The sequence below is a fragment of the Kogia breviceps genome, chromosome 2 (assembly GCF_026419965.1).
Source record: "Kogia breviceps isolate mKogBre1 chromosome 2, mKogBre1 haplotype 1, whole genome shotgun sequence".
Taxonomy (NCBI): Eukaryota; Metazoa; Chordata; class Mammalia; order Artiodactyla; family Physeteridae; genus Kogia; species Kogia breviceps.
In genome coordinates, this window is record NC_081311.1 from 12,914,093 (window position 1) to 12,937,812 (window position 23,720).

The window sequence follows — 23,720 nt, forward strand, 5'->3', positions numbered from 1 at the left end:
GGGTGTTGTTAGTAATCTAGAGGTGACTAAAATATATATGGGAAGTATATGGGAAGGATGTGTGTAGGTTACATGCAAATACTATGCCATTTTATATAAGGGACTTGAGCATCCAGAGAGTTGAGTAATCTCCTGGGGTCCTAGAACCAATACCCCACAGATACCGAGGGATGACTGACTGTATACCAGTTTCAGGTCTTGTCCCGTGAAAACCTCCTGTACCATCCTCCATGTTGCGTGTCTTCCTCCATACCCTAGGCTGAAGGTTGCCAAATCTGGCTTGCTGCCTGTTTTCGCAAATAAGGTTTTCTTGGAGTGCAGTTCGCCCATTTGTTTATGGCTGCTTTTGTGCTATAATGGTAGAGTTGAGCAGTTATGACAGAGACTGTATGACCTACAAAGCCAAAAATATTTATTATTTGACCTTTTACAGAGATAGTTTGCTGAACCCTGTACTAGCTGGATGGAGGTCTTTAAGAAGGGCAGAGCCATAAGATAGGGACAACCTGGGTCCCTGAAAGCACGTGGAAGGCCGCCTGAGAAACAATAACTGTTGAACCTTGTCTTGGATGATAAATTTTCAGAATGTTAAGTTCCTGTGATTTTTGCATTTAGTTATTATAGCACTTAGCATCGTTATTATTGATCATTTATGGCACAGAGGCCATAGCGCCTCTTGTTCTTTTTAAGAAAGCCTAATTCAGAAACCTTCCAGAGCCACGGTATGCAACACCAGATCCAAACTCTTGTTCCTAATTTTCAAGGATTATTGTATTTTAGGCTTTTCTTAACTACCCAACTTTTCTTTTACAATTCTTCACCTTTCTGTGCCAGATGAGTTCATTCCTTACTGCACCTCTCTACCCTGCTGTCCCTGTAAGCCTGGCCAACTGTATGCCTTGGCTCAGCTGTGGAATGCACTCTTCACTCATCTCTGAGCGTCCTAAGCCTAGCTATCCTTGATGTTGAAAACTCTTTAATCCTATTTTGATTGATAACATAGTGTTCCCTTCTGTGGAATTCTGCTGATATAGAACATCATTGCCGTACGATGTTCATTGTGGCTCAGTTTTAGTTGTCCCAACTAACCTGTATCAACTGCTGAACAGTTGTGCTGAATCTTCTTTTGTGGGTGCCTGCAGCACCTAGATCACTGCATGTCAGCAGTGCTGATCATTGAGGGCACCTGAGGATTTTTTTTTTTTTTTAAACTATGGTTTGTTGGGTCCTACCTCAGACTGAATTAGAATCTTCAGTGAGTAGGCCCTGAAATAAAAGTCAACATTTAAAGAAAAAAAAACTTCCTGCTGATTCTCAGGCTTAAAAATTGTTGATCTAAATTATATCATCTATTTCATAAAAGTTCAGGAAGTACTTATTTATGAATAGGAATCAGGAGTCGTACTGGTAAAGTCATAGTTGAATGGACAGTTTAGTCATATTAGCTTTGTCTACAGGGCTCTAACTAAGTAAAGGGATCAGTGAGGAGATCGGCTTGACTAAAACAGGGGTGTGGAGAAGAGTATGGGTTTGGTTGAATGGCTAAGAAACATCTAAATTTACTTAGGCATTGAAGAGCAGGCAGAAATGTCTGCCTGTTAAATATTTATGGCATCTGTGGATGGATTGTTTTTCAGGATTCAGTTAACACCAAGGCATCAGTAGTGATGAACAACATTTTAAAAATATGCTTGTGTTTGTGTGCTACCTATAATAAGTTGAAGAGAGACTTCATTTGTGAGGTATATTCTTCTGAGGTTCCAGTTTAGGACTGAAGAATACCTCCTGGTTAATTAAGAGAGTTCATTAATATAAGGAGAACATTTGTGGTGTATGTCTTATTCTGAAATATAAAAAAATATAGTCAATAATATAAGCATACTCTGTAGGATGAGCTAATGTTGTTTGATGTTAGAGGTAGCTCATCAGAGAGCAAGACCTTAGGGAGACATTTTTACCAGAGAATTTTGTTTTGGGAACATCCTTCTCTTTATGACCTGCACAAAGAACACACTTTCCCTTCATTATTTTCTGCCTTGTCGTAGTTGTGAATATACCATGTAGCAAACTCCTAGTTGCGCTACGAGAACTTAATGGTATGTTGTATAATAACATGCCTAGTATCATTGATTTTATTAGAGCATGTATGCACATGTTTCCTTTTGCAGTATTTGCTGTGGAAGAACCTGTCTACTTCTTTGCTCTGAACTTAGGCCAAACAGATACTTCTTAGGGCAGTACATAAATAGTGTCTGAGATGACGATCTCATATTTATCACTGATATTTTATAATTTTGCATGATTTTTTTGCATGCCTTTTCCTTTCCGGATCAGGTTAACCTACTTCTCTTTTCCCTTCCTCCGTCCCTGCTTTCTTTAATCAATTCCGGTGATGATTGTACCATACCTTTCCTAAAAGCTGCAAAAAAATTAGTTATCTAGAATGTATATTTAAATGTGTCTCTAATTTTCTCAAATCAAAAATCACCATAGGCTTTTAAGCATGTAACCATTATTATGAAGTTGTATAGTATGTCCATAAAAAAGACTTTACTGTAGACTTATATTTTTATTTTAAAAAGTTATAGTAAACAGATGATCCTAAAGAAAAGACCTATTCATAGTTTTAAAACCTTCACTTTTATAATGCTCCTTATGGACAATTTTTTTTTCCTGTGTAAGTTTAAAGCTCAGTCTTTGGCTTAACAAAACTTATCCTGCATAAGGTTTACTTTAATAACAATATTTATTTTTTATCCTTATTTGTCTAATATTAAAGATAATCTCCCTGTTATTCATAGCAGCCTGTAAATCTTTTACAGAGCTGAAGATTTGTAGCTTCATTTATGAGACAGAAAACAAAAACTTGACATGATTTTTGGAGCCATTAATCCATTAGTGCCCAGGGATTTACAGAATGTATCTAATGAAACAATGACTAGGAGCATGAAATATGTGATGTGATTAGTTCCCTTAACACTAACTAGAACTTTTATGCTTAACTCCCCAGATACTACTTGAAACTTTTTTACCCTTTGTCATCCTAATACTCATTATAATAGTTCTCATTAATTGGTACATCTCCCCATGGGTTAATTTGCAGACACCAACCATGCCATCCTTTTGCTAACTTACTAATGCAAATTGATATTTATAGATTTCAAAATTGAAAACAATAAAAGCTCTAACAAAAAGACAGACTTTGCTAAGTTATTATCAATATTATTCTTTTGAGCTGAGAGATTGAGATACGCAGACAATCTGTGAGAGAAGAAAACAAGCCAAAAAAATCCACAAAAACTACTGTAGGCTAATAAACTGATGTGAAAATTTCTCAATTTACAGCACTTGACAGGTGCTAAAAGAAAAGCATCTTTAATTTTAATGTGTTGTTAGGACCTCTTTAGAGAGACTGTACAAGTTATTAACAAGGTCCTCTGAGACAGGAGACGGGTAATTAACAAGACCTATGGAGATATAGTTTAGGTAATTAACGAGCTCTTAGGCACTGGACACAGGATAACACATATCGAGTCCAATAGTTAAAGAGAACAGGTTGTTATGATATGATCAAATACAAGATGTAGTATGTAAGTCTTCTTGAAGTTTCTGATAGGAGAGTATTAAGATTATATTCCAATGACCTTAGTGCACTAATTTTTGTAAATCATATATAAATTTTTTGCTTTAAGATAGAATTTGAGAGGATTATTTCTCTGTAAAATCAACAAGCAGATAAGCTTGTTACATGTAGATTAATAATCTTCGTTAATTGCCATTAATGAACATGTATATTTTAAGAGCAATACATTGGAGAGACATAAATTACGTGATTCAAATTTAGACTTTTATTATTTACTTTTTACCTGTGGCCTCTTGGCTAAAATTGTCTATTCCAAATTGGCAGTCTACTTTCCTTGTCCAGTTTAAGACTGTCAGGGTCTAGGGCAGAGAGAAGACTGTCCTTCCTCAGTTTGGTTTTTACATAATATGCAAAGGTGCCTCCAGTCACGCTCTTAGGGTACCTTTAAGTCTGAGACTCGAGAGCCCCAATTTCAGATACTTGGTCTAATTATTTCCAGTGTAAATTTGAAATTGTTGGGGTATGAATCGAGTTCTGGTTCAGAAAACTCCCAGTCAGCAAACCTTTATTATAAACATGCTATACTGTGAAGATTAAGAATATGAAGAAAGCCCTGCAGGTCTGATTCATTCCATTGCTTCCGATGTGTGGCTGCTCCAGGCCATCAGTATGACTTTTGCAGAATTTCAGATCTGATAATCAATTGATATTTTCATTTTCATTATTTTTGGATGAACAGCAGTACTTTAATAAAAGCAATACTTGCTATAGACAAGGACAGCAGAGGTTATTAAGATATAAATCCTGCTCTTAGAGCTCATAAAAGCAGGCATGTAAATATTAGGTCTGAATTCCATGCTCAGGACTGGACATTGTATAGGCATTGAGGTACTATGAAAGACTTTTCAGTTGGGTTGTGACATGATCAGAGTAATAATATCTTAGATAACTCTATAGCATGGAGGGAGGGTCTGCTGGGGCCAGGAGTGGGAACAGGGAGGAGGCTTTGGGGCAAGAGAACAAGTTGGGAAGTTACTGTGATTGTTGAGGTGAGAGTTGATGGAGGTCACTTGACAGGATGGAGAAGAAGGGAACCTGTCTGAGATACATTTCTGGGCTAATATAGATGGGATTTAACCATTCTGTTTGTGTGTGTGTGTGTGTAGCGGAGGGATGGTGGGGGACTAGTAAAGAAGAAAAAACGAGGATTATTCCAATGATGTGTCTTCAATCGGTGTCTTCAATTTGGTGAATCACAGTACTGTAAAAACTGTATTACAGCAATGTCAGGTCTGTAGTCTTGAGTCAAACTTGGCATTTCAGTCTTGATGGAGAGGGTTACTTTTTTTGTGATTTTAATGAGGTGCTGTCTTGTTTACTGTAGAATTTTGTTTTTAGAGAATAGGAATTATGTGTTTTGAGTTATTTGAGACAAGCAAGTTAGTATCAACATAATAACGGTTCTTGAGAATTTGTTTTTGAAAGTTGGAAAATATTTTGGCTTCTTTGAACACAAGAATGCAAATTTCTGTAACTGCTTGTGGACTTAATGCATTTAAAATGTGTTCACCTTAACACTGTAATTACTCCATGTATTTCTCTCCAGTGGTTTTTGGCTTTACCAAACCTTGCCCCCTTTTGTTAGCTTCTCACTAAGAGAATAACTTCTTTCTTTTATACTTTTCCCTTACTTCTGTATACCACTTTTCCAGGCCTCCTGCTTCTATGTTTAGAACATTTCCTTTTGGACTACTGTGACCATATCACCTGTGGTTACCTTTCTTCATAGCAATAAAGCTTTAATTTTTAAAATACGGGTGCTGTTTCTATATATTTAATATATGGTGGTAGTGTTACCTGATTATTTGATGCGTTAAATATGATTCAGTATTATTATATGACAGATAATAATTATAATGTAAATGTGTAAGAATTAATATAAATATTAAACTACAGTATTGTATAACTATTTTGAATATATTATATATCAAGTAAAAATGTTTTATGTATTTTATATATTTATTTTAAGCTTAGGTATCTTTCTGACAAAAGTGCTAATACCACTTAAATAGCAATTACATGGATCAACTTGTCCAGGATAAAACTTAATTCAAATTGCCAATTTAAAAAATTATTTTCACAAACATGTTTGTAAAACTCTACTAAGGCTAGGGGTGGTTGGGTTGAAGATAAGATTCATAGGTTAATAGTAGCCTCATAAACTAGGGAGCGGGATGTGTAAGCAGTGACCTGTAATCCAGGCAGAGTGAACTATGTTGAACACAGCATTTGCTGCCGGAAGGGAGAGGAACAGCCTGCTAGGAATTGGGAAATGCTTCTTCAAGGAAGAGGCCTTTGAACTTTTGTTCCTGACCATTGAACACGATTTTTTACGTTGGGGAATGAGTAGATAGACAATTGTTTTAGTAAATAGCAAGAAAGCTTATTTTAAAAATTGTGAGATGCGTTTTGAAGGAATGTTTTATAAATTGTGACTGTGTACTATTATACCATTAGTTGTCTGCTAACTACTTAGTAATTTTACCATTGCTTTTCTAGTTGGAGCTATAGTCTTTGTCTGTCATTCCCTGCCTGGTAGGTTCCTGAGGAAGTATGTTTGCTACTTTAGGCTACCAGGAGCCAATTAGTGAGTGCCCTGCAGCAGCTCTGCGTTAAGTATAACAACCTCTTTGTTATGGAGCCTGGTGTGGGAAAGGGGGTGTTCAGGTTAATCACATATTTTGTTTACTTGAGGTGTACAATATATTGTTTCATGTAGATTTTTTCACTTTAAAAGAAATTAAATGCCCCAAATAAGTTTAAAATGGAAATCATACCAAACATAATTTAATATTTGATTCAGAAGGTATATTTGATTAACTACTTCTACCTGAGGATTTTTCAGTGTTAATGAAAGTATAAATATAGTAATAGAATATCTAAATATAGTAATAGTAGAATATCCTAAAGCGAGTATAGGATAGGTTTAAGAATTCAGGTTTAGGACTCAGGTCTGGATTTGAGTCTTTGGAATAGCCATATGACCTTACTTAGCCTTTCTAAGCCTTATTGTAAACTGGAATAACAGCCTTGGTGTTGTGGAAGAGATTAAATGATGTAAGGCACATGAAGTGCTGAAGGTAGGTTTGCCACATGGTGAACCTGGAAATGGTAGCTCTTGCTATGATCTTATTACAAAACATCTACAGAATCTGTAACAATTGCTTTAAATAAGTTAAATGAAATTATTTACAAGTAACAATATATTCTCAACTTTAAAAACCGTAAATAGAAGAACTTACGAGCTCATGTTTTTCACTGACAAAGGAAATACATTTGGTAGAAATCAGTAAACTGGATAAAAGTTATTTTCAAGATGTATGTTCAGTAATAATCTTTGATGAAATAAACTAAGCCACATTGAAATTAAGTAAAAGTATTCCCTGTATTAAGTAGAAAATTTATTTTATGACTTTCAAGGCAAAGGTATTCTAATCAGTATTGCTATAAAATCCTGTGTTCAGAAATTATCGCATAGCATTAATAAGGACAGTGCAGGGTAAATACCTAAGCTGTGGCTTTACCTTAAAGCATGATGAGGTTTTCATAAACTCACATGACTGAGTTCAAATTAAATTGTTCAGAACTATCATAGTAAGAAGGATAAATGCCGCTTGCTAAAAACCCCTCCGAGTCCCCTTTGTGAAAAGGGTCTCTGCCTTAGGAAATTCACACAGGTAGTAGTATATCCCTTCTAACCAAGGTTTAGAAGTTGGCTCTTTCATTTCTTTGTCAGTGAAAGTACACTCTTTTGTCTTTGTTTTTTAACAAGAGTATAAGATTCTACTCGAGTAGTCTCCGAGCTCAACGTTCTGAGAGATAGTATAATGTATAATTTCCAGTAAAATCATTATACTTATCTATTTTGGGGAGGGGGCTGGAGAGTGCATCTTTACACAAAACAGTAAATTCTTTTCTAGTAAAATTTTGTTAATTTTGTAGCCCTGCGAAACCAGCTCTTACTTGCCAAGAACGTTTTAAGGCTGGGCTTTTCAGCCTAGGGTGTAGCATGGCCAGAAATCCCCCAGTCACCCCAACAGCTCTGCTTCCAAGGAGGATACACAGGAGTTTGGGGTTTGTGTCACCCAGTGGAGGGGCCCCAGGAAGTCTGGTTGCCTTGAGTGCCTCTCCTTGAAGGGTCTGCAGAGATGACAGGTTGAGGAAGCAGTTGCTTTCTGGCCAGGGGCCTCATTGCAGGGTGTCCTTGAACATAGGAGGCCTTCCTGGTGACCAGAGGGCACCAAGCCTTCTTTTCCAGAACTTGGCTTTGTCCTGGGTACAGAGCCAGCTTGTGGTACTTTTGGCCAAGGGTGTTGTGGGCCAACTTGCTTCTCCCCCCACCTTCCTGGAAGAGTTACCTCTGCCCAGGTTGTCCTCAACCTCTCCTCATAGGAAAAGGCTGATCAAGGATGCTGGGTTGGCCTTGGTCGCAGACAGAACCTGTGCTCCGTCAGGCCCTGTCAAGGGCCCTGGTGCCTTGTTCTCATCGCTTCTGTCCAGTGTCACTGTTTGGCTTCCAAAGTAAACAGAACTTGCTTTCCACTCCCCCGTACCCTCAAATAGACTCTAGTGGATATATGGCAGACAGTGGACCAGGGTCTCCTGAGAGCAGCAACAGGATAATCACAGCACAATTTCCCAGAGTGACAAGGTTCCTAAAGATTTAAGGAGAAAAGATTCTTTTTCTACTAAGAGAAGCACAATTATCATAGGGAATAAAATGTAAAAATCTACCTGAATTTTTAAGTTAAACTTGAGATGTCAAGGCAATTTTATGCTTGTTGTCAGATTTATTCTCATGGATCAGGGGTACTAAAGAGAACAAGGTTTGAGAAGCTTAGTTTTCAAGAAATGGAGAATTTTGGGAATTCATAGAGATTATGTTTGGAAATTTGTGAATTGTTTGATTGACTGTATTTTAAATAATCATTTCTTTTCTTCACCGGGAGAAAATAGTAAGTTAAACTTGATTGAATGTGATATTCTTGATGAAACATGCCTTAATTTCATGGCTACCTTTCAGTCTTCAAGTTTTAGGACTTCTTCAACAGTATCGTCATTACCATTTCATGATGGAAAAGCAGCTAGGTCTGAATTTGCTGTCCATGATCTTTGGTGTCACCGACCACAATTTCCTAATTGTCTTGCCTATGAGATCTCATAAAAGATACCCTGTGAGAATAATAATAAGTAAATTACTGTTAATCCCCGTAGACATTTATGAATTAGGTTCTGTTTTGCCATCGCGGTATTAGTGTGCCTGCCCAGTCCCAGGAGAGATGATGGAGTATTTTAATCTCTAATAGCATTAATTTGGTTTGGTACTCACTCCCCCCTCCAAAAAAAAAACAGAAAGGAAAAAAGCAGTATTGAGTTGCACTGTGGCTCTTAAGCCCTATTTGCATGTGTAATAGACATAATTGAAATGTGCTACGGGTTGAGTTTACTAGTGGAATCTCTCTTTGGACACTTCATTTTTTAGGGCTTTTATAAAAGGAATCATTAAGAACATTTCTTTAAACTCCTTTAACATTGAACCTCTATGGAATAAATGTTTTCAGGATTTACCAGAAAATTTTCAATTGAATCTATATTGTGGTCAAATACCTAAACTGGTAGACCTGGTTGGTAAACTGGATAAACTGGCTAGTTGAATGGATTATATTAGAAGTCACCAATTTGAAACTTATTTCAATTCATATTGGCAGTTTTAAGTATCAGAGTAATTCTTTCTGTCTTAAAAAGAATGGAAAAATATTCCATTAATATGCTGTCAGGTCTAGATAAAAGTGATCTTTGTTATTCAGAAGAACGATATCCTCTGTTCTTTGGGGACTTGATACCTTGTTATTGAAACCTGTATTGACCTGTTGATTTACTCAGTCAACTATTAGCCCAATTTTTATTAAGCACTGGCTGTTAATTTCTTCAGCATACATTTGTTAAGCATCTGCCGTACCCTAGGTGCTATGTCAGATGCTAGGACTGAAAAGATGGAGATATCATTCCTTCCTTTAAGCAGTTTGTGGTAGAAAGAGGTGGGGAGGCCAGGGATTAGGATAGATACCCAAAATGCAAACTTTAAAAAAAATTCATTTTTAGAGCAGTTTGAAATCACAGCAGAATTGAGCGGAAGGTGTGAGATTTCCCGTGTACATCTTGCCTGCACACACATGGCCTCTCGCATTAGCAACGTTCCCCACGAGAGTGGTACGTTTGCTGAAATTGATGGACCTGCGTTGACACGTCATAATTATATGTAGTCCATAGTTTACATTAGGGCTCACTCTTGGTGTGGTATATTCTGTGGCTTTTGACAAATGTATTAATAAAATGGTGTGCGTTCATCTTTATAGTATCATACAGAGTATTTCTACTGGCCTAAAAATATTTTGTGCTCTGCCTATTGACTGGTCCCTCCCCCCAAACCCTTGGAAACCGCTGATGTTTTGACTGTCTCCATAGTTTTTGCCTTTTCCAGAATGTCATATAGTTGGAATCATACAGTCTGTAGCCTTTTCAGATTGGCTTCTTTCACTAAGTAATATGCATTTAAGGTTCCTCCATGTCTTTTCATGGTTTGAGAGTTCATTCTTTTTTTAAGCACTGGATAATATTCCATTGTCTGGATGTACTAGTTTATCCATTTACCTACTGAAGGACATCTTGGGTGCTTGCAAGTTTTGGCAGTTATGAATAAAGCTTCTATAAACATTGGTGTGTAGGTTTTTGTGTGGACATAAATTTCAGCTCCTTTGGGTAAATACCATGGAGTGCAATGGCTGGATCCTATGGTACAAGTTCCTGTTGCTCCATATCTTTTTCAGCATTAGGTGGTGTCAGTGTTGCGGATTTTGGCCATGGCGGTAGGTGTTTGGTGGTATCTCGTTTTAATTTGCTTTTCCTTGATATCATATGATGTGGAACACCTTTTTATGCCTAATGCCATCTGCATATCTTTATATCTGTTGGGATCTTTGGCCCATTTTTAAATTGGATTTTTTTTTCTTATTGTTTAGTTCTAAGAGTTCTTTGTATATTTTGGGTAACAGTCCTTTATCAGATATGTCTTTTACATACATCTTCTCCCAGTCTGTGGCTTGTCTTTTCATTCTATTTAACAGTGTTTTTCTCACAGCAGAAATTTTTAATTTTAATGAAGTCCAGCTTATAAATTCTTTGTTTCGTGGATCTTGCCTTTGGTGGTGTATCTGAAAAATTATTACCATACCCAAGATCACCTACATTTTCTCTGTGTTATCTTCTAGGAGTTTTATAGTTTTGTGCTTTACATTTGGGTCTGTGATCAATTTTGAGTTGATTTTTATGTAAGGTCTGTGTCTAGGTTCATATATCTGACATTGGAATGGCACTTTGTCATTCAAAACATTCCATTTTAACTCCCTTTTAATCCTAATTCTTTGAAATAGGTGGTGAAGTTTCTATTTCTTGATTAAAAATAAAATTTGAAATTTAGAGCAATTTAATAGGTTGTACCTGGGTACTGGGTGGTGGGCAGTAGGTTTGGAAAGATAAATATCGTCAAGCCCAGTAGGCTTTGAAAGCCAGGCTAAGATTTTGTTATTGTCCCAGAGGAAGGTGGAGGCCAGAAGTATTTTGACAGGAGAATAATGAGGTTAGACTTTAGCTTTAGAATGTCCTACCCAGCCACGTTGCATAGGCTGGATGGGACAAAGGAGGAGTGACGGAGACTGAGAGGAGGCAATTACAGTGGTCTGGGCTGTTACAGTCTAGGCGCTCATGTGGTCTTGTGAGCAGAAAGGTAGCTGTGAAAATGAGTAGTGAGGAAACAATGAGAGATCCATGTCCAGAACCTGAATGGGGAGAAAACTGGCAGCTTATTGGTGAGGCATACAAGCTGGAGTCTGGAGTCAGGGGTGCCTCTGAGGCTACCAGGAGACTGGTTGTACCAGAAGGAAGAAACAGACAGAACTAATAGAAAAGTCAAGGTGATGATTGGTTTGGGAGAACTTTGAGGTAAGTTAAGTGCAGGTAAGATATCCAGTCTGAGACTTGAAACAGACATTTGTAAAGGTGGTGTGTTGCAAAGGATAAAGTGATTGTGGTTGAAGATCAAAGATTTAGCAATCATCCATCCATACAGTGGTGGCAGTTGAAGTAGTGATTTCCAAGATAGAGTGGAAAAAGAGGTTTGAAAACAGAACGTTAAGAAATAGCTAGTGTTTCCCACCTAGGGTGAAATGGGGAAGAAGACAGGTAATCAGAAACGTAGGAGAAAATTTAGGCCACCACATTATCACAGAGGGGGAGCGTCTCAGAAAGAACAGTCATCAAAGGGAGCTGAGAGGTTAAAGAGAATGAGGCTGTTACCTTAAGTGAAAATCGTTTGTTGGCAGTGAGTATCGGTGGTGGGGGGGGGATGTGTTTCAGGTTATAGCAGGTGAGGCAGTGAAGTCAGGAAGACAGCAGGAGTCACTCGGGAGGGAGCTGGGAGGGCTGCGAGATGGGCAAAATGAAAGTGGTGGAACATCTGCGGGGTAATGGACTGTAAGTGTGCTCTGGTGAGACGGGTGAGGAAATACAGACAGGTTAGGAGACAGGTGGGACGACAGTGGGGGTGCACAGAGCAGGTCTGATGGGGTGAGGGAGTGGGAGAACCGGAAGGTGAGGTGGGTCAGATGGGATTTCAGCTGTATGAGATCTTACTGTGAGTGATCGCACCCCACCTTCCTGATTACTGTTGCTCAGTTGAGAGGAGCGCCGTGTGTGAAAATGTGTCATAAATTGGAAGGCCGTGTAGAAACGTGCAGTGGTACTCTTCAAACCCCAGTCACTTCAGTTATACCATTTCAGAACTGCACGTTTTCTTTGGCTTCCTTTCTTTCTCTCCTATTTTAAGTTATTAAGTGAATAGTTTTTGGCATTTATTATATATTCTTGTATCAGTTAAAGTCCTAGCAGGAAACAAATGACACACTCGAAACGAGTACTTGAAGAAAGTGTAGTGAAGATACCATGTATAGAGGGGTGGCTAGGGTTAGGACACCAAGGAAGGGGTAGTAGAGCGCGAGGGCCCAGCAGTATCTCGAAGGGACTCTGCCACGCTTAGGTGTGAAGGAGCAGCCGTGGCTGTCTGCACAGAAGCTACTGGTGAAGCTGCAGTGCAGCAGGGGGACTGAAGAGGTGGGTAGGACAGGGCTGGGATAATACCCTGTCTCCCTTTCTTTCCGTCCTCCAGTCTCTGGCGGGTGCCTCCCAGGGGCAGAGCACAACTGGAAGCCAATGGGCAGGGGGACCCGGGCGATACCCTTTCCAGAGATCAGCCTTCTGGGGTGGAGAGGGGGGCAGAATGGAGCTGGAGGGGCCAACAGGAAAAAAAAAATGCAGTACCTGTTGCTTTTCAGCCTGTGTTCTATCTCTTTAAGATTGTCTGAGTCTTGCACTTTTCTTAGTCATTCTGACTGGAAGCATCCTCAGGAAATTGTGTTGGCCTCCTTGAAACCAGCTGTCTCTGAGCTCCCGGTAGGGCTGAGGACGTTGAACCCCGGTGTGGGAGAGGTGCAGTTTATGGCTAAAGAGCTTGGATGGTGGTCTCCGGCTGCTTTTCTTTGAATCCTGACTCTGCCCCTTAGTAACTGTGTTACCTTGAGCAAGCTTTCTGGATTTGCTCTGCCTGTTTCCTCTTCTCTGATCCGCATTGTAAGATTGTTCAAGGGGTCAGTGGGTTAACATGCAGAGTCCTCAGGAAGGTGCCTGGTGCCACGGTTAAAGTCCAGCAATACCAGCTGTTGCTAGCCTGGTGTCATTACTCTCTGCCCTCGCTTCGCTGTAAATGGTGTATTTTTCTTTTCCTCTTTTCAGACTCATTAAAGGTTTTGTATTATGTTGTAGTTCTCAGTTTACACCCCTCCCCGTCAACTACATTTGTCACCAAAGTGAAGCTCCAGGTCTCCAGAGCCCACTCTGTCAGCTAAACAAGAAGATCAGTAGGATACTCTCCTTTGAAAAGAATTAATGTCCGAAGTTCTTCTGTGATACAGTTATACTTATTTCCTATACACCATAAGAAATTGAATGGTGTTTAAGAAAGTTACTCCTCCACTCTGCTTTTCGCTCTTTGCCCCACCTCCCAGACAAGCAGGACACGTCCTGAATTTTGCAAGTAACTTGAATTGACTTATTAAATACAAAATGAGTCAAGTTGTAGGCCAAAGTGGACCTAGCTTTATAATTCCAGCAGTAACAGGACTTGGAAAGAGATATCATGGAAGATGTAATAATAGTTGTTTTTAAATGCCTTGGAAAGAACTTCAGGTGTTGTTATGTGACTTCTCCTTGAAAGATTTAAAATCCTAGAGCTAGGAATTTACACAGTTTGCATTGTCTTATACTGACAAGGCAGCTAGTTAATCAGTTTTAATAGATCTTTGTTCTTCTGTGGGCTTTTTTTTTTTTTGTCATGACGGACTTTTTCACTGTTTATAGTCTCTTCCCTTTCTTAGGTATTCTTGCTCCAAAAGAGAGCAAAAAGAGTTTTAAAAGGAGAAAAGGAAGGACATAGAAGAAAACTCTGAGCACTGGTAAATGCTTTAGTGATTTCTGTAGTGGTCAGTTTTATCCCTTTATAAATGTTGGTTTGCTTTTCTGGCTTATCTGTGGGAGACTAGTCCATAGCAGAAATTGAAGGACAGTTTCAAGGTTCACCAATTTACTTACTCAGTATTTATCCTAACTTCAAAGTAAATTAATGTGACGTTATTGAAGAGATACTAATGATTCCTTGAAATACATTTGAGTACTGTTAATTTTAAAATTTAGAGTTTACTAGGAAAAATTCTTTAAAATTTGGAAATATCACAAGGTAAAAAATAAGCTTTTATTAAACCTAAAAACTTCAGAATGTTAAGGTAAAGCATTTTATTAGTTTAAACTATTTTTAAAAATATGAATTTAAAAATATCTTTATCAGTCTCAAAGTTACTTTGAAATCCTCTGCTGCCACCAAACAGTTCTGATTTCAAAAATTAATTTTTTTGAATTCTGAAGTTTAAATTTGTGTAGACTTTTTCAGTGTGAGCATGTCTATGTTTATTTTTATACCTGATTAAAAACGCCATTTTCCTTAACCTGTCAACAACTCAGTTGAGCAGACTGCATTATTCAGTATCTTGTCTGACACGAGGAAGCAGTCCAGAAAGGAAGATAGCACAAATTGGTGCCACACTTCGATAGAGACATTTTTCCCCAAGCTAATTCATCCAGTTCAGTTAACTTTTTTTTCACACTTAAGGACAGATCAAAAAAAGCAGCTGTGAATGACTGAGCTGGTCATGTATTTGACACGTCAGTTTGTGAATATAAAGCCGAACACAGGGGAGGGGTTCTGCCTTTAGATTCCATGGCCAGTACCAGAGCCCTGGCCTCAGATCGCTGCACTGGGCTGCTGGAGAGTGCGGGCGAGCTTAGGTTACACTCAGGTACGATGGCAAAGAGCTGGAGCTCGCTTTGCTCCATGCCTCTTGCCCTTACAGTTGTGACCATTCTTGAGAATTCTCAGACACTTTGCAGGTTGTCACTGAGTTTCACTTTAGTCCCGTAGGCTAAAGCCGTTGGGTAGTACATTTGGTTAGGTTCGTGAGTTTGATAAAATTTTTGTCCTAAATGTCTGTTCCTTCAGAACTCTTATTACAATAAATAAAATAGCAGCATTTCTATTTCTCAGTTCAGTAATTTCTTCCTGAGACGTATAATGAAATTTATACAGTCATAGTACTGTTTATCCTTCAAGGATGTGATAGGATAGATACGAAACATCTAAGTAACATTTATGGAAGATTAAATTTGTCCAAAATGGCCTGTTGCTCTGTGGATCAGCTCTAAGAGCCTCATGTTCTGCATGACAACCCTTCCCATCCTGCTGCCTGTGAGCCAGTCTCCTCCGTGCCCGGCAGCCCCAGACAGCATGTGTCTTCAGAGTCCTCTTTCTCTGGCCTGCCGAACCTAACCGTCATGTAATTTTAAGTTCTGCTTTTTCCTTGACTTAGTAGACCTTCCTTGACTAATGCTGCGGTAGAACGTTTCCTTCCTCTGGGTGGCCTAAGAATTTAACTCTCAGGAGTGCTCTCCCCCTACGAGGGCACCTCTCCTGTGTGCTTACTCAAAACATCAGATTAATCCACGTGTCCTGTGTGTTCAGGGCTTCAGCAGTGCGGCCAGTGCTCACTAGGTAGATCTGTGAGCAGAAAACAGGTCTAGGACCGTGTCGCCTTCAACACTCATCCACTGGACAACCTCACACAAGCTACCTGACCTCTCTGTGATTCATTTCCTTCTTTTGAAAATGAAGATCATACCTACCTTAAGGGTTAGGAAGATTAAATGAGTTAATTTTGGTAAAGTGCTTAGCACAGTATCTGGCACTTTCTAAGTGCTCTGCAGATGTTTATTAAATAAATAATTTACTGAACATGTTCTGTCTGGTAACCGCTGTGCTGAGTGTTTTACATGTGCTCAACTCATTTAATCTTCCCAGCAGTCTTACATGGTAGATCCTGTTACCATCCCCATTTTACAGAGGAAGGAACCCAGACACACTCAAAGGCAAGTAAGTAGAGGGCAGAACCAGGATTTGAGTTCACACCACCTGGTTCCAGGGCCCTCAAGCACTCCTCTGCCTGTAAGCAGTACGGTGTGCCGTTAACACTGAATGTAAATCAGTTTGTCCTCGAGAAAGTCACAGTTGGTTGGAGAGAGATGCAGCAGGATGCGTTTCTTGACCTATTAGAGACCAACGTGCTGTGAGATCACGGGGCAAGGAGAGATTAGTGCCACTGGTCCCTGATGTTGACCTCCTTGGGCTGAAAATCAGGGAGGCTGAGAGCCGTGCGTGTTATCAGCTGCCCCCCCGGCACTCTAGGCCTAGGGGTACCACAGGATAATGTATTGGGGGTTTGTATTTGTTTTCTTTTAAGGCACTTTCCTGTCAGGCTTTTGAGACTTTGCCGGTACAGTGGCTCTGGTCTGGGACCGTACAGAACACCATAAAGACGGTGAGGGCACAGGGGGTGAGAAAATGGCTCAGCCACCGTAGGTATTTAAAACGTGTTTCAGTCTCCCCTACCATGTCACCCAGCTCTGCTGAAATACCACATTCATCCACAGGAGCTCTAGGTAAAAAAGGTCAGCACTCGGTTCTGGAAGCTAGTACTGCAGATCTTAGTCATAACAAATGAAACCTTGGATGTGTGAGACATTCTCTTGAGGTGGTTGTACATGCCTGCACGCCCTGTGGGTTTACAGCTGGGGACGTGTGCACTTGTGATAGCAGATACTCCTCAGTGTCCACACGCTTCGTGCATACAGTCAGAAGTTTTAAACGTGAATTTCTTCAAAGGATTCCAGTTATTTGGCTGATAAAGCACAGATAATGAAAAAATATATATTTTACAGTTAAGTCTTGTCTTTTCTTGGAATAAAAAGGTTCCTAGGACAGTAATGCTTTGTAGTGGTTCTAACGGCTACTAACTCTTTAAGTGCCGGGTAAAAATTAAACTTGAATAGCAACGATGAAATATTTACTCACCAGATGGCTTTGAAGTTTAGCTTCTTTTTGGTTCCAGTCCCCTTCCTAATGGACATGTTTCAAAGAAGAAAACGATTATAGCATTCAGCTGTGATGTTTTCGTCCTCTGTGCATGCAAGAAATCCATTTTGTTTTGGTCCATTTGGGTATTTAAATTTTGAAGACCAGCTACTTAGAAATTCATTAATGACAGAAATGGTTCACACAGCTCCGAATTCATTCTCCTTGATAGGATAACATTTAAAGGTTAATGTTTCTAATACCTATAGAAATAATTGTTTTAAAAGATTGCTTCAACTCTTTTAGTCTGTAGTCTTCCCAACCTAAATTTACTTAAGTCTCTATAGTTTTATATCAGAAGGCCTAAGGTAAGTGAGTGTGTGTATATAAAATGAATAATAACATTATAGAATTTAATTTTATAAAATACCTCACTAGGTAAAATTGCTTATATTTAAAGATGTTTAGAAACTACATGTTAGAGGTACAGTTCTTCAGTTCTAATAATACTGAAGGGTTTTCCTTCAAAATTTAAACTAGCTGCTTTTAGAATGTTTAGTAAATATTGTTTTTCTTTTACATCCTGGGTTAAATTTCACTCAGGTAATATAGGAGTTTAGAAATTGTTATTGCAATGTTCGTTAAAATGTTCTGTTTTTATGTTTCCTCCCACGTGTACTATGGTACGCTTTTAACATTTATGTTTGTCTTTTATTGCTCAGTTTTCATATGAATCCGACAAGTAATGAAGACCTCAGGAAAATCCCGGTAAGTTGCCAAGGGGCTTAGAGAATTACCAAAAACCAAGCCACAAGCTGTCTTTCTGTCTGGGGCACATTTCTAAAAAGGCCTCGGTCTCCTTGAATCTCTCAGTTACCCGTAGTGTGATGATTTAGGGAGAAAGAAAAAAAGCAAAATTCAAACTTTATCTTTAATATACCATAGGGTGTGACTTTTGTATGATCTATGGAAGTGTATGCAAACATAGTTATAATTGAAGCCAATTTAGAATATACAGGTTTTGTTGCAGACTGTTTAAAAATCGATGTGAAAGCTGTATGTCAGGTCAACATTATAGTTGTGAAATAAGAGTATGTGGAGAAAGCTTGCATTTTGTTACTGTTGTTGTAAATCAGGCTGAGGGGAGACTAAACCTGCTTGTGAACAGTTCACAGTAGGAAGAGCTTCCTGGCCAGAGACCCATTTAACCAGGAGTGTGTGTGAAAGATCCTTTAGGACACTTACCGTCCAAGTCAGAACAAAACCAAATATATTAACAGGCTTCGTAGCGACCAGCTAAATTAACTCACATATTTTGCAAGGATTATTCAGATATCTTAACTTCATTTCATTGTTATTTGAAGTCCAGTTTTCGACCACTGTTCCGAGTTCCAGTACATCTTCAGTCTATTCTAAATACTATACTAAGCCTAGAAAGAATAAGTTGCTTTACAAAAATATGGGCACATGTCTTGGTAGGAAACTAAATTCTCACTGAATAACAGAAATAGAGCCTTTATTCCAGGAGGCTGGGGGTTGCTGTTTGAACCATCTGTCCTTAATGTGTGTGATCCAGATGTATAATAAGAATTTTTCAAAGCAATAACATATCACAGTCTTCTATGGTGTGATAGGCTGAGAAGAAACCATGGTGTTGTGTAAACCATTCTAAATGTAGTCATTTGTCTCTAAAATGGTAGAAAACATTATAGAGGCAGAGGACTTTGTACTGTGTTCTTGCTGTTTTAATGTACATGATGTGTACGTTTTGATGTTTCATAAATACTCAAGTCTTTATACTATGGCAGACTGGCGAGAAACGTCAGAATATATGAAGTCAGCCTTTGATCAGATAGTAAAATGAATTCTATCAGGCCGTTACTTAATCTCAAACAAAATGCGACATCAAAAAATCGATTTAATGTGGCGCTATTGTTTATTAAGTAACCTTAATTACAATTTCTATGTGCTTGTAAATGTACTTTTCCAAATCTTGTAATTTATTGCTGTAAAAGCATCCTTAGAATTCTTTAAAGAAATAAAATGTGAAAATTGTTTTAGTTAAGGGATTTAAAGGTGATAAAAGAATCCTTGATGTGTGATTATTTTTCTCTGGAATACTAACTATTCTAAATGCCAGTTAAAGGATTACGAGGTGTTGTTAATTTACTGCAAAGATACAATTAAGGGGAGAAAGCTCACCCTCTTACTGATCGTTTTTGACAAAAAGTATGTGAACAAGTTTTATGTTGAAGATTAGAAGATGTTTGAAGTAATTTACCTTAAGTTCTTCAATAATAGCTGTCCACCAAGTTATATTTTTTTCCCCTTCTGGACATAGTATTTTGTAATTAAGTTTGTATGTCTTATACGCTAGTGCCAACACCTGTCTGTGAAAGCAGTGTTTAAACAGGAGCAGTAGCCAGTTGAAAGGGCAGTGTGAGCTCTTTAAGGCCTAATTAAGAACTGAAAGGGAGATGAAGGGAGTAGCACAAAAGATGTGAAAGTAGCTGAGATGATATTCCCAGAGCAAAGTTCCTCATTAGAACAATAATGAGATGATCAGAGAATGCCAAGCCTTCTTCTTATCTCTCTCTCTCTCCTCTAGTTGCCTTGGGTGTCAGTTAGTACCCCACCAATATTTGGTTACCAGGACAACCTTTCTTTAAATCTTCAGTTATTTTGAGTCTTGATAATTTGCTTTTGTTGAAATTTAAATATTGTAAAAAATATACATTTCCCAGTTTAAAAGGCTAGACTGTGAGTAAAGTAAAAATAGATCACTAGTAATTCTCAAAGTATTTTGCACAACTGTTATTTAAAATTCCAGTTAGACAACTTAATGTAATAATTCTGTTCACTCACCCAACTCTTATTTTCTTATATCTGCATATGGAAATTTTTAACAGTTTGGGTAGGAATGAAAAAGGATTGGTTATGAAAGGGAAGAGAGAAGAAAAATTTACATTAAATTTCAATATAAGAAGACATCTTAAAAACATATGTGCCATCTATATGGAGTGCTAGAGGAAAAACTATTGAGTACTCAGGACCATGTTAGGTTATTTGAGTCTTTACCAGTTTGGAGATTTCTCAATTTTAGTTTTTCCAAGAACAGTATTAAAAGTATCTTTTGAAAAAATAATTCATTTTTATATTTGCCTGAGAGTTTTCCTCTTTAAGCAAAATAATTTTTGTAACCAGAAAATATTTTAATTTCCTACTGTATTAGTTAATATTAAGCTTTATTTTATTTGGAATTATTTCAACAAACAGAAGGATAGATGTATTTATTGAGTATATTAGTCAATTTATAAGAATCTTATGCCTAAAATTAGAAGGTTTACATGATTTTCAAATATGGGATAAAATGTGGAACTAAGCATAAAACTGTTTTTAATTATTTTATATTCTTTTCCAGAATATAGTTTATAGTACATGTGTTTCTAAGATGTTTTTTTGCATAAAAACTTGATGTAGAAATTTGGGGTAAATTTTTCACATAAAAGGACAAATGGAAAATTTATTGAAAAGGTCAGAACTGTATTTCCAAGAAATCTGTTAATCCATAAGTATTAGATGGTTGTGAGGGGGAAAAGTAAGCCAAATAATGGATTTGTATATTCTAGATTATGGCTTATATCTTAGGTGTTGAACAATATTGTGGGATAATAATTGATTATTTTGAGAGATTAAATTTTAGATTGATTTGTATCATGGCATTAATTTAAACTCCTTATGTCAAAATAAGAATTTTTTGACATGTCTTTCATCCTCATTGTCTGTAGGGAAATGTTAAAAAATTATTTTAACTACATTCTCTGGTAGCACTGGTATAGTGTTAAATGTAACAATATAAATGATTTTCTAACTGCGTATTATCACTTAATTAGTTTGGAGAAATCAGTTCATATATGTATAATTTGATTAAGAGGGGCCCAGTCTGATGCTATTATTATGTTAAATTAAGAAAAAAAGTGAAACAATCAATTGGTAATGAATCCCATTTAGTTTAATTTCATTAATCCCTGCAGTTCTCACAAGAACTGCTATTTTCCAGTAAATATTGTATTAGAAAAATAAAATCACATTAGTTGGACATAATCACTTTTTTAGAATGCAGTTCTGAAAAACCTCTTTGCAGACCAGGAAATGTTAGAGTTGAAAGGGACCTTAGAGAACATCTCATTTATCAGAGAAGGAAAGTGAGACTTAGGTGGGTTTCTTTCTCAAATTTGTGCAGAATTACTTAGGTTAAAGTAAGAAACTTTAGCTTATTTTTAATTAATGTTTAAAATATACTTAGGTCTATGGTATGTCTTATCTTTCCTGCAGAAACTTGCTGAGTATAATAAATGTCAATAGGAATGTGTTTAGGAAAATCTAAGTTTTGTACCTCTAGACTACTTATGACCAATTAAACTAGTAAATATGTGTGTATACTTATTCTAACAAAAAGTTAATTGATCTGAAAGAGAAGAGAATAGAAAGTAAACCAACACATATCTCCAGAATTGTCCTTTAGTTGTTGTAAAGCAATATTCTGAAATGTTTTGGGGGACAAAGGTAATCTAATTCACAAAGTTGTATCTATACCCAGTTTCTAATGGTAAAATAAGTCATTTTTAAACTTCCTTTTAGCATCCTCTCTATTCTGTTAATCTAGTAGAGGCTCCTCCTAACTTTTGTCTTTACTATTTAAATAGCTTTGTAACTAACTGCGGTCCCTCTAAATGATCTTACCCACTGCTGCCATTTTCCTAAGACTTAGCTTTAGTCATCTTTCCTCTGTTTAGAAACCTTCAATGGGCTTTCCATTTCCCATAACACTAAGTGTGATAGCATCAGACACCCTTGATGGTCTGTTTGGAACCCACTGTTTCAGCCTCTCTCTCTGTGCCCTGTCCTGAACCTTATTTCCCAGCCATACTCCACTGACCACCTTTATTGGCCACTGTGCCTTGAACCTTGCTTCCTCCTTTGAACAAGCAGAGCCACTGCTTGAGATGCCCATTACTCATTTCTGCCTGGCAAAATCTTTGAAGGCGTGGTGCAAGCTATATCTTCTCTGCAAAACCTGAGAGATTCTATGGATTGGAGAAGTTTTCAGCCAGGAATATTGTTTTGCCTTTGTCCTAGAGAAGGGAGTGTGCTTGGGTAACACAAGCATCAGATTGGTGTCTGTGCTCTAGCTTGTTTCTCTGGTGCAGTTAAAGTCGTGGGGCCTGGGGAGGAGGGGATAAAAAGTTACACTTTGGCTTTACTGATGAAAACTCCTGGATGTGGAGTAAATTAAAATAGATCCTGAAAATGAATACAGACAAATTATAACTCCTATGACAAAAAAGGAAAAAAAAAGACCTTTCTACATTCACCAGTCCTTGTTCTCCGTCCTCCACTGAATAGATTAGATACTATTAGTCCTTAAGAGCAAGGCCAATTTCCTCAGTATTTTAGTTTATTTTCTTTAAAGCCAAATGGAAATGTTTGGAAAGAAAGTGATGAAAACCATTTTAAGTTGTTGAGTGTAGTGATAGAACTATGTATAAGAAGGCATAAAGATTGCTACTTTATATTTTGGCATATTTTACATAATGAAACATCTAAATATTACGCATTTTAAATAGATGATGTTACAGTGCCTCTTTGATTAAATTTCTGAGAAATATTTTTCTTTTAATATTAGGATGCTTTGTAATAAGAATGATTTGAATCAATGCCTTTTTTTGGGTTTATGTTTGTACCTTTGTGTTAAGAGACTTTTCACCAACAGAATAAGGTTAAACAAAATAAAGTGAGTGAAATGGGAGAGAATGCAAGTATACTAATCTTAAGTGTTAGCATGACTGTAGTTGAACTCTTGAGTTTCCTGACAACCAAGGCAGGGAAATAAAATAAATTGTATAGGTATTAGTACTAGGAGGAGAAAATAGACTAGTTACTCAGAGGAGAAAAGGTTCTATTTGCCTATACGTTAAAACTGTAGTTACTCCCATGGAGCTTCTTATAAAGGATGCTCATGGATTTAGTTCTGAATGCCATCAACATTTCATAGCAAACTGGAGAAGCAGAGTTGATATTGCTGTTTCTTGTAACCATCTTCAATAAAAAGGCAAAGGCATAACATTAAACTTCAGTTCAGTGGAAGCAATTCCACGAGGACTAAACTAGTATCCAAATGTATAGTTTTCAGTAGCTTCTTACATTTCCTAAAGTTAATTCTTGCAGATCTTTTGATTTTGTCTATTTTAATTATGTTTATTACTGAACATTTTATCTCTTAACTTAATCTTAAATTACATGGTCATTTTCTTATATTTAAGAATTTAGAGCTGTAATCAAGGCTTTGGTGTATCTGCTTTAGTCCTTTTCTCAGACCTGGCTAGCCATTCTGTGAACTGTCACATTGGTTCTAGCCAAGGATAGAGAAAAGTTTGACACAGTTGAACTTCAGAATAACTCATAATTTGCCCCTGATGTGCTGTCTATTAAAGCGACCGTCTTTATCCTGTT

At 37.5% G+C, this 23,720-nt stretch overlaps 1 protein-coding gene across 5 annotated transcripts in view; it reads left to right on the top strand.

The window, feature by feature from the left end:
- Positions 1-23,720, top strand: part of RAB11FIP2 (RAB11 family interacting protein 2) — a 133,487-nt gene that overhangs the window by 13,190 nt on the left and 96,577 nt on the right. For all 5 annotated transcript variants that reach the window (XR_010838818.1, XR_010838819.1, XM_067024558.1 and 2 more), the window contains exon 4: positions 17,930-17,975. Coding sequence is in view for 3 of the 5 variants with exons in the window: in XM_067024558.1 (XP_066880659.1) it covers positions 17,930-17,975 (46 nt within the window). In the remaining 2 variants the exon portion in view is untranslated. The remainder of the gene's footprint in view (positions 1-17,929; positions 17,976-23,720) is intronic.